General features: G+C 34.3%; 1 protein-coding gene across 2 annotated transcripts in view; it reads left to right on the top strand.

The window, feature by feature from the left end:
- Positions 1 to 14662, top strand: part of LOC147583221 (histone deacetylase 9-like) — a 198774-nt gene that overhangs the window by 118110 nt on the left and 66002 nt on the right. For both annotated transcript variants that reach the window (XM_086694897.1, XM_086694896.1), the window contains one exon: positions 3354 to 3487. In XM_086694897.1, the coding sequence (XP_086551023.1) occupies positions 3354 to 3487 (134 nt within the window). The remainder of the gene's footprint in view (positions 1 to 3353; positions 3488 to 14662) is intronic.

Below are 14662 nucleotides of genomic sequence, written 5' to 3'. Positions count from 1 at the left end.
ATACCACACTAACAATGCAAGATGTTAGTTATAGAGGAAATGATAGCAAAGGGGTGGGATAGTATAGGTGAATGCTCTGTACTTTCTGCTCAATTTTTCTTTAAATCCAAACTGCTTTAAAAAAATAAAGCCTGTTAATTATTAAAAATATAATTGATTTAAAACTAATATTTTTATTCCTTACAAGTTCTTAAACCATATTTTAAAAATGAAATGCCATATTGAGCACATGGTTTTATTTCTTTTCATTTATCTTATTTTTTTTCAATTGTCCTTAAAATTGGACAGGTTGGATACAATGTTACATTTTTTTAATGTTGAATGAGAGACATTTACATCTGGCATTATGAGAGTCTATACATCCTGAAACACTTCTACATGAAAATATCAAAACTACTTTTTAAAACTATGAATGATTTCCAAAAAGATGAAGGAAGGTGAGCAAATACTATAGCTGTTGGCTAACCTGGGCTATCCCAAATTCTCCAGCTGGATAGAGCTTGAACATTAATAGACTACTACATACTGGGAAAGGGAGTCAAAGTCTTGGGCCTCTGAAGGGAGAGGTTTTTATTGGAGACCAACATAAAGGTAGGAGAAAGGGCCAACTGTAAGAAAAAGGGTGAATGGAAGAGGAAATTCTGATGAATAAAACTATAAGTCTATCTTAGCTACGGCTATACTGGAGGAAATTTCAAAAGAAATAAAAAGGGAAAAACTATTTTTTTTTCCATGAGAATTTGTAATCAAGTTCTGGAGTCCACATTTACAATAATTGTGCATTAAAAAAGAGGCCCTTTAGGGGCGCCGGGGTGGCGCAGTCGGTTAAGCGTCCAACTTCAGCCAGGTCACGATCTCGCGGTCCGGGAGTTCGAGCCCCGCGTCAGGCTCTGGGCTGATGGCTCGGAGCCTGGAGCCTGTTTCGGATTCTGTGTCTCCCTCTCTCTCTGCCCCTCCCCCGTTCATGCTCTGTCTCTCTCTGTCCCAAAAATAAATAAAAAACGTTGAAAAAAAAAATTTTTTAAAAAATTAAAAAGAGGCCCTTTAATCTAAGAATTTAAAATTGATCCTAGCTGATGGTATCCCAGCCATCCAGTAGAAGCAAACAAAATCACACTCAACCCACGTTTCAAAAATAAATATCAAGTTCAATTAAGGCTTCAAAAACTTCTCACATAGGAAGTTCCAGTGTATATGGGCTCAAAAAAAAAAAAAAAAAAAAAACACCTCAAAACACAGAAGAGAGAGAATTAAGACATGAGGGTGAATCATCAGAAAAATAAATAGTAAGACTAGGCCCTAAAGACTTTGAATAACAGATACAGGATATATAATAATAATGGGTAAAGAAATAGAATGAAGAAATGAGCAAAGACTAACAAACTATAAAAATAACTAAGAAGTTATGAAATCTAACCAAATAGAACATCTGTAATTGAACAACATAATCACTGAAATGAAAATACCAGTATAAATGTTAAACAGCAGGTTAGACACATCTGGAAAAAGAAAGGCTAGAAAGTAGATCTAAAATTAAAATACCTCTAATGCAGGACAGAAAGAGACATACACAATATGAAAGAAACCTTACGAGACATTGAGGATATAATGACAATAACCACATACATCTAATTGGAATTCCAAAATAGGAAAATAAATAAAATTATTTCAATAAATTTGAACGATTAAACAAATTTCTAGAAAAATGTAACTTATGAAGATATAAAAAGCATGAGTAGCCCTATAATCTCCAAAAAATTTATTTCAATAGTTAAAAATCTTCCTCAAAGAAAACACAAAACTCAAATGGTTTTACGGAAGATTTCTACCCAACTTTCTAGAATGAGATCATGGAAAAAGGGGGTCCCAACCACATCAAAATTCAACATGGTCAATACAGGAGTGCAAAATTATAGATTAACCCCATTCATGAACATAGGTGAAAAAATCCTAAACAAATCACTAGCAAAACAAATCCAGCTGTGTACAAAACAGATAATTACATCATAACCAAGTTTATTTTGCTTTATAAATTTAATGATGGCTTAATATTAATAATATTAATGTTACAACACTATGAAATTATAGGAGAAAAACATCTCATTGTCATGTAAATAATTAAATTTAACACCTATTTGTAATAAAAACTTTAATTCAAAGTAGAAATAGAAAGGTCCTTCCTGAAACTGAATGAAACCGCAATACAATGCCATGATTCATTCACTTACTTGGTAAGTTATACCAAATATTGGCAAAGATGTGACTGAACTGGAATTTTTATATACACTGCTTCTCAGAGTGGGGATTGATTATATAGCATTTTACAAATAATCTGGTATTATTTAGCAGATTTTAAGCCATAGAGATTTCACTCCACTGTTGCACATGTGAACCACAAGAGTGATATAAGAACATTCATAGAGGCATTGTTTGTAATAATAAAACACTGGGGTGTTGTAATAACAAAAATGCTAATATCTGTCATCAGGAGATTGGGTAAATGAATTCTTGTATACGCATAATATGAGCTACTGGACAGGAAAGAGTTATAGCTACATTTGTCAACAGAGATGAGCTAACAAGACATTGTATGAAAAGAGCAAGTTGTGAAAATAGAAAACCACTTTTATAAAGTAAAAAAAAAAAAAACACAAAAAAAGCAAAAGCATTATCACCACAAATTCATGGTCCTGATTTCCCAGAAGAAGAGGAGGGATGTTAATACAATACACAAGAAGCTTCAAAAGTATTATTAACATTATTTTCCTTAAACTAGAAAGTGAGTGAAAAGATGTTTTGTACATCGTTATACTTAATAATATAGAGAGATGTTATTTTTTTTAAATTTATTAACTATGTAATCAAATTAATTGATTAATCATAATCAAAGGGATGTCTATAAAAATCTAACATAGTTAATTTGAGGTGATATGAAAAAATTTCCTTTTATATAATAAAGTAAAAGCAGATGATGGAAACAATAAACAAAAGTCCAGCAAATGAGATTATTGACCTTATTTACACTTGCCAAATGCTATTCAAATTTTTTATACAGGTACATATAGAATGTGTTGTGAAAGGCAGTACTGTGCACTGGTGAGCAACCAGACTGATTGCTGTAAATTTTGGTTGTGGTACTTCTTAGCTGTGGGATCTTGGATTTTGGTTCCCTCATATATAAAATATAGATAATAATAGCACGTAATTTATCAAACTATTATAAGTATTAAATGAGTTAGTCCATGGAAAGTGCTGAGAAAGGAGACACACAGAATAAATGCTCAATCAATATTAGATTCTAGTAATATTCTCTTTTGATTTAATACTCTGAAATGTTGTTTGTGTTATGGTAGGCTTTGGTCATTTGACGAAGCAATTGATGACATTGGCTGATGGACATGTGGTGTTGGCTCTAGAAGGAGGACATGATCTCACAGCCATCTGCGATGCCTCAGAAGCCTGTGTAAATGCCCTTCTAGGAAATGAGGTAAAAATCATTAAAAGTATACTAGGGTAGGGGTAAAGGACTAGGAAATCATGCATACATAATTTTAATTTTTTTTTAATCTCATGTAATCAGAAAGTGTAATGTTGCTCTTACAATTTTAAGAAAGAAGGTAAGCTTTCAGAAGTTTACATGTACTCTTGTTATATGGTATAATTTTTGTCCAGTTAATCCACGTAGCCCTTCCCTCAATCAGGTTATTTGCAAGCTTAATAAATAAGTAAAAAATAGGGATGCCTGAGTGGCTCAGTCGGTTGAGCGTCCAACTTCGGCTCAGGTCGTGATCTCATGGTTTGTGGGTTTGAGCCCCACATTGGGCTCTGTGCTGACAGCTCAGAGCCTGGAGCTATTTTGGGCTCTGTGTCTCCCTCTCTCTCTGCCCCTCCCCCACTCATGCTCTGTCTGTCTCTGTCTCTCTCTCTCTCTCTCAAAAATAAATAAACATTAAAAAAAAATTTTATAGCTACAAATAACCCTTGGGAAGAAAAATGCTTTGTATACTGACACAACTAAATACGCAGTGAAACACTGAAAAAGAAATAAAGAAAATTTCTCTTGAAATTTTCCATAGGATTGTGTCAGTTCAAGTGAGAAAATAAAGCTTCTTAAAAATTTTTCAGCTTTATTGAGATATAATTGGCAAACAAAACTGTGTAATACATTTAAAGTATACAGTGTGGGGGCGCCTGGGTGGCTCAGTCGGTTGGGCGTCCAACTTCAGCTCAGGTCACGATCTCCGGTCCGTGAGTTCGAGCCCCGCATCGGGCTCTGGGCTGATGGCTCAGAGCCTGGAACCTGTTTCGGATTCTGTGTCTCCCTCTCTCTCTGCCCCTCCCCCGTTCATGCTCTGTCTCTGTCTCTCTCAAAAATAAATAAACATTAAAAAAAATTAAAAGGCAAGTATTATTACTTCAAAAAAATATATACAGTGTGATGATTTGATATATGTATACATTATGAAATGATTCCCTCCATGAAATTAATTTAGCACATTCATTACCTCACATACTTACTTTCTGGTTTTGTTTGTTTGGTGAGAACACTGAAGTTCTACTTTCTTAACAAATTTTAATTATATAATACATTATTATGAACTATAGTCATCATCTAATACATTGGATCCTCATTCCTTATTCATTTTGTAACTGAAAGTTTAAAACCATTTACTAAACTCTCCCTGTTCTCCCCATCCCTCTGGCCCCTGGCAACCACTATTCTCTGACCCTATGAGTTCAACTACTGTTTTTTTTGGGGGGGGGGGGGGAGGTCTACATAAGTGATACCATACAATATTTTTTTCTATGTCCAATTTATTTCACCTAGTATAATGCCCTCCAGTTTTAACCATGTTGTCAAAAATGACAAATTATCTTCTTTTTAAAAAATTAAATAACATTCTATCATATGCAGATATAAATGCCACATTTTTCCACTTATCTGTTGATGGACATTTAGGTTGTTTTTGTACCTTGACTATCATAAATAATTCTGCAGTAAACATTGGAGTACAGATATCTCTTCAAGGTAGTGATTTTGCTTCCTTTGGTTGTATATCCAGAAGTGAGTTTGCTGGATCATGTGGTAGTTTTAGTTTCTTGAGGAATCTCCTACTGTTTTCCATAGTGGCTATACATCGTACCTTCCCAAAAACAGTGCACAAAGCTTACCTGCTCTCCACATCCTCACCAGCATTTATCTCTTTTCTTTTTGTTAATGCATGAGGTAATATCTCATTGTGGTTTTGATTTGCATTTTCCTGATGATTAGTGATATTGAGCACCTCTTCATATACATGTTGGCCATTTATTTATATGTCTTCTTTGGAAAAAACTTCTAATTAGATCCTCTGCCCATTTTAATTGATTTATTTGGGGTTTTTTTGCTATTGACTTGTATGAGTTCTTTGTATATTTTAGATATTAACCTCTTATTGGACACATGGTTTGCAAATATTTTCTCCCATTCCATAGGTTACCTTTCCATTTTATTTACCCTTGCTGAGCAAAAGCTTTTAAGCTTGGTGTAGTCACACCATCTGTTTGTTTGTTCTTTGGCTTCCTTTTGTTGCCTTTACTTTTGGTGTCAGATCCAAAAAAAACATTACCAAGGCCAATGTCAAGGAGATTATCCCCTAAGTTTTCCCCTAAGAGTTTATGGCTTCAAATCTTGCATTTAAGTTTTTAATCCATTTTAAATTTATTTTTGTGTATGATATAAGATAGGGGTCCAGTTTTACTCTTCTGTGTATGGCTGTTCAGTTTTACCAATACCATATATTGAAGAGACTGTTCCTTCCCCATTGTATATTCCCAGATATTTAGTTACACATTAATTTACCACATGTGCATGAGTTTACTTTGGGCCCTCTCTTCTGTTCCATTAATCTGTGTATGTGTTTCTAATGCTAGTAGCATTGATTACTTACAGTATACTCGAAATCAAGAAGTATAGTGACTCCAGCATTATTATTCTTTCTCAAGATTTCTTCATCTCTCTGGGGTCTTTGTGATTTCATATGAGTTTTAGGATTGTTTTTTCTATTATTGTAAAAAATGCATTTTGATAAGGGTTTCATTGAATCCATAGATTGCTTTGAGCAATATGAACATTTTAATAATATTAACTCTTATCCATGAGCGTGGGATATCTTTCCATTTATTTGTGTCTTCTTCAATTTCTTTCATCAATATCTTAGTTTTTGGTGTATAGACCTTTCCTTGGATACATTTATCTCTGAGTGTTTTATTGTTTGTGATGCCATTGCAAATGGGATTGTTGTATTTCTTCTTCAGATAGTTCATTGTTAGTATATAAAATCTGATTTTTTAATGTTGATTTGCATCCTGCAACTTTACTGAATTTATTAATTCTAATAGTTTTATGGTGGAATATTTAGGGTTTTCCACACATATTGTGTTATCTCTGAGTAGAGATAATTTTACTTCTTCTTTTCCAATTTGGATGCCTTTTATTTCTTTTTCTTGCTTATTTGCTTTTACTATGTTGTAGATTGTAGTTACTATGTTGAATAAAAGTAGCAAAAGTGGGCATCCTTGTCTTTTCTTGATCTTAGAGTATGGTGTTAGCTGTGGGCTTGTTATATATACCATTTATTATGTTCAGGTATGCTCCTTCTATACTAAATTTGTTGAGCTTTTTTAATCATGAAAGGATGTTGAATTTTGTCAAATGCTTTGTATGAATGTATTGAGATGATCATATGACTTTTATCTTTCATTTTGTTAATGTAATGTATCACAATGTAATTTATCACAACCTATAAAGATAGGTTGTCTGTTGAGATCTTCCTTTTTTTATTGATGTAATCATCTGTCACTATAAATATCCCTCTTAGAACTACTTTTGCTACATCCCATAAGTTTTGGTGTGTTGTGTTTCCATTTTCTTTTGTCTCAAGATTTTTTGAAATATCTCTTTTGATTTCTTTGACCCGTTGGTTGTTCAGGGGCATGTGGTTAAATTACCACATATTTGTGAGTTTTCAATATACTTGGAATGCGGGATGATTTCGGTCTTTTAAAATTTGCTAAGACTGGTTTTATGGCCTAATACATGATTTGTCCTAGAGAATGTCCCATATGTGCTTGAGAAGAATGTATTTGCTGCTGCTATTGGATAAAATGTTTTGTGTATGTCTGTTAGGTCCACATGGTCTAACACGTAAAGTCTATTGTTTCTATATTGGTTTTCTGTCTGGCTGATCTATCCATTATTGAGACTGGGGTATTAAAGTCCCCTAATATCATTGTATTTTTGTCTGTGTCTTTCTTTACATCTGTTAATATGTGCTTTATAAGTTTACTTCTTCTATGTTGGGTGCATAAATATGACAATTGGTATATACTCTTGATGAATTGACCCCTTTGTCATCATATAATGACCTTCTTTTTCTCATGTTACAGTTTTTACCTTACAGTTGTTTTTGTTTTTGTTTTCTGATACAAGCAAACCTACCCCTGCTTTCTTCTCATTTTCATTGGCATGGAATATCTTCCTATCTCTTCATTTTCAATCTCTGTGTACTTAAAACTGAAGTGATTCTCCTGTAGGTAGCATATAGTTAGGTCTTATTTTGTATTTATTCAGCCACTCTGTGTTTTTTGATTAAAGAATTTAGTCCAATAAATTTACATAAATTTATGCAGGCTTCCTTTTGCCATCTTGTTTTTTCTGACAGTTTTGTAGTTCCTTTCTTCTTTTCATACTGTCTTTCTTCGTGAATTGATGACTTCCTGTAGTGGTATGTTTTAATTTCTCTTTCTTTCTCTTTTGCATACTTCTGTAGGCTTTTGCTTTGTCATTACCATGAGGCTTTCAAAAATCTTATATGTATAATTGTGTATTTTAAGCTGGTAACATCCTAACTCTAATGTATACAGAAACTCTACATTTTTAAACTTGCCTCCCATGATTGTTTTTGATATCATAATTTATAGCTTTTTATATTGTGTATTCTTTAACAAGTTTTTGTAGTTACAGCTATTTTTAATACTTTTTTCTTTTAACCTTTACACTTGAGTTTTAAGTGATTTCCCTCTGTCATTATAATATTAGAGTATTCTGAATTTAATTATGTATTTGCCTGTATCAGTGAGTTTTATACTTTCATATATTTTTAGGTTACTAATTAGCATTCTTTCGTTTCAGCTTTGAAGAACTCAATTTAACATCTCTTAAAAGGGCAATCTAGTGATGATGAATACTTCTGTTTTTTATTGTAAATTTGTATCTGTCCTTCAATTCTTTTTTTTTTTTTTAATTTTTTTTCAACATTTATTTATTTTTGGGACAGAGAGAGACAGAGCATGAACGGGGGAGGGGCAGAGAGAGAGGGAGACACAGAATCGGAAACAGGCTCCAGGCTCTGAGCCATCAGCCCAGAGCCTGACGCGGGGCTCGAACTCCCGGACCACGAGATCGTGACCTGGCTGAAGTCGGACACTTAACCGACTGCGCCACCCAGGCGCCCCTGTCCTTCAATTCTTAATGACAGCTGTGTTGGGTAGAATATTCTTGATCAGCAATTTTTTCTTACTGCAATTTGAATATATCATCCAACTTCTTTCTGGTCATTAAGTATTGTGCTGAAAAATCCACTAATAATCTTAATGAGACTCCCTATCTGTGACAAGTTGCTTTTCTCTTGCTGTTTTTAAGAGTCTCTCTTTGTTTTTAACTTTTGACAACTTCATGTGACTTGGTGTTGATCTCTTTACATCCATCTAATTTGATACTCTTGGGATTTCTATATTTGAATGTCTGTTTCTCTCCCCAGGATAGTTTTTAACCACTATTTCTTCAAACAAGCTTTCTGGCCATTTCTCTTCTCCTTATGGAACTCCTATAATGTATATGTTGATTTGCTTGATGGTGTCCCATAAGTCCTTTAAGCTATCTTTATTGTTTGCATTCTTTTTTTTTCTTTTTGCTTTTTTGACTGGGTGAATTTCACTGCCCTATCTTTCAGTTCACTGATCTTTTCTTCCATTTGATCTAGTCTGCTCTTGAATATTTCTGTTGATCTTCTTTGATCACTTTGTTCATGTGTTGTTGTCCTCACTTCAATGACCATCTTCACAGCTGTTATTTTGAATATTCTGTGGGGTAAATCTTATCTCCATTTCATTAGGATCAGTTTCTCAAATTTGTCTTCTTTTGTTTATAATATATTCCCCTGTTTCTTCCTTTTCTTTAACTCTCTTCGTTGGTTTCTGCACATGAGGTAAAACGTCCACCTCTCCTAGTCTTGACAGAATGGTCTCTTGTAGGAGATGAACTTCATCAATCAGCTCAGCCCAAGCTCCTTGTTACTTCTTAAGCCTTTGTGATTGTTCAAGCCACAGTCTTTGTTGTTAGTGGCAAGTTGACAGTATGCCAAGATCTATCAGTGTCCCTAAGGTAAGGATCACAGTCAGCACCTACATTTAGGTTAAATAGAAGCTAGATCCATAGATAGCAGCTGGGAAATTGTGTAGTCAAACCCCTTCCAGAGAGACACTGTGAAATGAACATTTTTGTCTGTTCTCTCTGTGCTGAGCCTGGGTGTATAGACATGGGGGTGGAGATGGGAAGTGCTCCTATGCCTATTTAAAAACTCTGTATTTGTTTGCTGTAGTCCCCAGGGACTCATGAACACAGGTACTCTTTGCTCTCAGAGCTACATGATTTAGGGGCCCATTATTTGGGTGAGAGCCATAAAAGTTGGGGTGCTAGATGTGTGAATAGACTCCTTCCAGAGAGATAATGGTTACTTGGTTTTATTGCTGGAGGGAACCAGAGAGAGAAGGCAGGAGAAATGCCTAACCAGCATTTTTAGGCTCTAGGGAGAATCACGGTCAGCACATTGATGTGTGCTAATTAGAAATCAGATTCCTCAGGCAGCAATTTATAAAGTGTGTGGTCAAGATATTTCCAAGAAAAATGGGGAGATGGGAGATTTTTTGCGTGCTCCCTCTGTGCTGAGCCTTGGGGTATAGCTCTTCTCCCACACCTAAGAAATGTTATTTGTTTGCCGTATCCTGTGGGACTCATAAACACAAGCCCTGTTGACATTCAGAGCTACATGTTTGGGGACCCCATTCTATAGGTGGGAGCCTTAAAAGTTGGGGTTTTGGATGTGTGGTCCAAACCACTTATTTCTCAGGAAAAGCTGGGAGTTGGGGGTTCCCTCCCAATTGTATGGTGCTGTGTTGGTCGTGGGGTTTATGGTGAAGGTGTATCTCAGTCTTTCCTACCCATTTTGATGGGGTATTTTCTCTTTTGGTCAATGCATAGGAGTCATACAGCTAGTTTCTGGATTTCTCTCAGAGGGAATTGTTCCATGTACAGATGTACATTTGATGCATCCATGGAATGATGGGAAATTTAGGAGTCTCCTATATCACCATTTGGTCTGGAGTTTTAAAAACTTTGACAACCTTTTTCTGTTTATTTATGAATTCTCTAGGCTAAGAGATATTATTCCCATCTTAGAGATGGTGATAATGAGTCTCAAACAGGTTGGAGAAATCCTTTCAAAGTCATGCAGCTAGAATGCATTAGATCCAAATTTTGAACTTGAATTTGCATTGCCAAACATGATTTTTTTTTCTTTCACATTATGTGACTAAATTGCAACATATTTTTCTGATTACTCTGTAGACATCAGATCACATTACCTTTAGGTTCACTTTCAGATTATGGCAAACTTTTGAACTTATTAATTGCAAGTCAACAAATATTTCAGTTTATATATATTCCTTAATGTTACCAATTCTTTTTATTTATAGTGAATGTTTACAAGTGTTAAGACTGTTTTAGGTTTTACTTTCTTTCATGAACTTGCAATGTGACTACTTAAGAAATAAACATATACAAAATATTTTTTTAAATCTGTCATGTATATTACTTTTAACAGTAACTTAAGCTTTTGCCTGTAGTATTTATGAAGGGGAAAAAAGTATTTTCTCATCTGCCTGCTGAACATGCAAGTTTTATTGTCATCATTATCTTACAAGTCTGTAGTGCTTCACCTTGATTATTGTGCCATATTTATTGAGATAAATATGTACATTTTTTTATTTTAAGGAAAATATGAGAAAGAAAGCTTGAGCACTCTTTAAGTCTTTTCTCTATTGTATAATTTTAGATAAGACAATAACCCAAAAGATGTAGCTATCTAATGATTAGTGTTCTTATTAGTAGATTGTTATTTCAGATCACACATAGTTCAGAGTGTCTAATATTTTCTAAATATTAGTCTTTCTGAGTTTCCTATGAACAAATAATGTCAAAAATAATATTTGGGTGTTTATTGTATTAAAGGTTTATCAGTTAGTGTTGAGCTGCCCTATGCCTACCAGAAAACATATTTTGCATATTCACCTTTAGTCACAGCTTACTTATTTGATTTTAAATGTGGAAACATTTTAGAGAAGCAGACTGGTTTTAATATTTACATTATAAAGGCTTATGCCAGATGTGCAGAAAATCACAGTAGGTTGTGGATTGTGGCTCCATGGATGATTGACCTGCCTAGAAAGAAATGTTACCCGGTTGCAAAAGCCAACTATTTTTCCAACTATGTGAAAGGAAATTATGGATTTCACTGGCTCTCTTTGAGCACATCCATTCAAATGAAATTCTGTTTCTTTGTGCTGGTAATCACTACACTTGGCCTACTTTATTCTTCCAAGGGAGGATTACCAATGAGAATGGAATAATTTTTTTTTTTTTGGTGGTCTCTTTCTTTAAGAGAGGGCTCTGTTTCAGAACATATTGAAGTCCATTGTGTGGAGTTAAATGGTTGTGTTTTGTACCTTCCTTCCACTGCTGGACCTTTTGACCAGGATAGGATATCTTTGGTCATTTTATTATGCGAGCTATCCCTAGAGATCAAATATATTGTTTTCATATAGCAATTAGTGACACTAGAACAATGTCCCCTAATATAAAGTTTGAGATCTATTCTCAAACCTTTCTATACCCTTTCTCTGCATTTTTACAGGCTTAAGATGGAGGAAAGGATAAAAATGTCATTGGTCAATCTTAAACATGACCATATGGATGTATTAGGTACTAAAAATTCCAGTAAACAATGACTGAAATGCTTGTTTTCAGCTATATTAACTCTTTAATCATCTATAATATCTGGATGTCTTATAGTAAATTTGATTTAGTTATTATAATACCTTAAATATTACCTTGTCTTTTTTCATTGGTTATTTTTTTTTTCAACGTTTTTTTTTATTTTTATTTTTGGGACAGAGAGAGACAGAGCATGAACGGGGGAGGGGCAGAGAGAGAGGGAGACACAGGATCGGAAACAGGCTCCAGGCTCCGAGCCATCAGCCCAGAGCCTGACGCGGGGCTCGAACTCACGGACCGCGAGATCGTGACCTGGCTGAAGTCGGACGCTTAACCGACTGCGCCACCCAGGCGCCCCATTCATTGGTTATTTTTAATTGCATAAGCACAATCTAAAATTTGTGTATTATGAGCTAAGGGAAAACAAATTTAAATAATCTCTGGTTTTCTGTACTTTTTCTATTGAGAATTCTTCAGAGTATACATGAAATTATAAATTTCCCACAAGATTCTTTAAGGGAAACAGATGGATTTGGTGTATTGAACTTTGAAAGGTAAATTTTGGTGTGTCATGTCTATCAGTATGCAGAGGAACAAAGCTTAGGGAAAGAAGGATTTTTTTTAATGAAAAATGGAAGAAAAATACATGTGTGTTGTGCATTATAATTCATTTGAAAAAAGGAAATGAAAACGTAATACTTGAAACAACTTAAGAAACAAAGAGTTCTTCTCACTTTCATTGACAATATAATTTATAATCCAAGGTCTGGCTTTCTATATATTTTTCAGTTCAGAGGTCATCATGACTAACAGCATGACTGCACTGAAGTTTTAGATTTCATTCTTTTAGAAAAAGCAATATATAATAAGGCATATTGCATGTACCTCACCATTTTGAAAAGTGCATACATGTAGTTTTCACAATGGTTTTACATAGTAAAGTCTAGGTAAGAAAATTTTTTAAAAAATCTTTCAGTTACCAATTATTGCAATTTCAAATCCCAATTTCCCTCCAAACTCCCTTTTCAAGTGATTAATAGGGCAATTATAACTTATTATCTGGGATTTCACTTTTACAAATAGCAAAATATAGTAAAGCTTGAGCTTAAAACATTGGCAGAACCTACTTTGGCTTCTCAACACTGAACATGAAATTGAACTCAAATTAGGAAGGTCAAGAAGGGCCTTTTTGAAGGACTCTGCACTTTGTCAGATGTATTTATTCATGTGCAGAGGATTAGAATTCATAAACATTTTGCCAGTTTTTTGAATGCTGTTTCTTTTCCTTGTTCTTGGCCAAGCCATGTCAATACAGCAAAATGCTGCTTCGTATGACTTATTATCAGTAGAATAATATGTATTACATAACCCAAAGGAATTATAAAATCAGCAGGAACTCTTGGCCTGCATCTTAGTGTAAATATATAGATGGGTACCAAAAAACTTGATTTTTAAAAAATTAAGTTATCTGAGTGATGCAACCAAAATAGGTATTTTTCTTTTTAAATATTTTTATTATGAAAGTGATCTAATTATCAAAATGCCTTTTAGCTATTCTTTAAAGAAATAGGCACAAGGTCAATCAAAATAATATACTATTGGATTAAAGCTAATTTGAGCATGGTACAGAAAATTCCTTGAAGCAACTGATTTTGAAGACCTACCAGAAGTCCATTTTTTTTCTTTTTCTTGGCAAAGTTCAGAATTTAGACTTATCAATCCAATCAGTGTATGATGAATATTTTTGAACTTCAATGAAGCACTTAAAAACACTAGCTTGGGGTGTGCAAGAAACAGAAGTGACTATCTAAATGAGAAGAACCTGGTTGCTTGAAATGGCATCAGTGATCCTTATGAAAATAGTTACATCATTTTTAGAATTAGTAATAGAAACATCTGCGAGGTTCTCAGAGAAACTGATTTTGGTACTCTGCATTTGTGCTGGCTAGCAAACAATGGCACAGTTACTTTGAGGCCACATTTGCCTACTGTTATGCAAAGCCAATTAACAGCACCCTGGGTTGCTTCCCCTGAAAGAAATTTCCCCAAAAGGTGAGAAAAGCTTAAGCCCTTGGCATTCCTATGGAATCTAAAAGAAAAACATTGAAAAACTTCAGGCAGGTAAAAGAAAGGAGAGGACATATAGGAGGAAGAGCCTTGGGTAGTAAGTTGAAAACAGGGCCATTAAAAGGCCACCTGTCAAAACAGAATAAATGACAGTTTTAAGCTTGTTAGATTAAAAAAAAAAAAAAAAACAAATTGCTGTAGACATGGAAGCTGTTGGGATGATGCAATAGCCTCTGGTATTAAAGGTTCACCATTTATATTTGAGTCTATGGCAATTTTTTTCTTTCTTCTTTTTTAAAAATGTTTTCTTATTTGAGTACAGTTGACAAACAATGTTAACCTTAGTTGCAGGGGTGTAACAGTGATTCAGCTTCTCTATATGTTATGCTGTGCTCGCCACAAGTGGAGCTACTATCTGTCACCATAAAATGCTATCAAAGTATCAATTATAGCTTTTTTAAAAATCTCATTAACTCTTATTAAGGTTTGGCTTTTACTCCTTCC

This window comes from Puma concolor, chromosome A2 (genome assembly GCF_028749965.1).
Source record: "Puma concolor isolate L17-30 chromosome A2, mPumCon1.1.hap2, whole genome shotgun sequence".
NCBI lineage: Eukaryota > Metazoa > Chordata > Mammalia > Carnivora > Felidae > Puma > Puma concolor.
The sequence above is the reverse complement of the archived record's forward strand: the minus strand, read 5'-3'. Positions and strand labels throughout refer to the sequence as shown.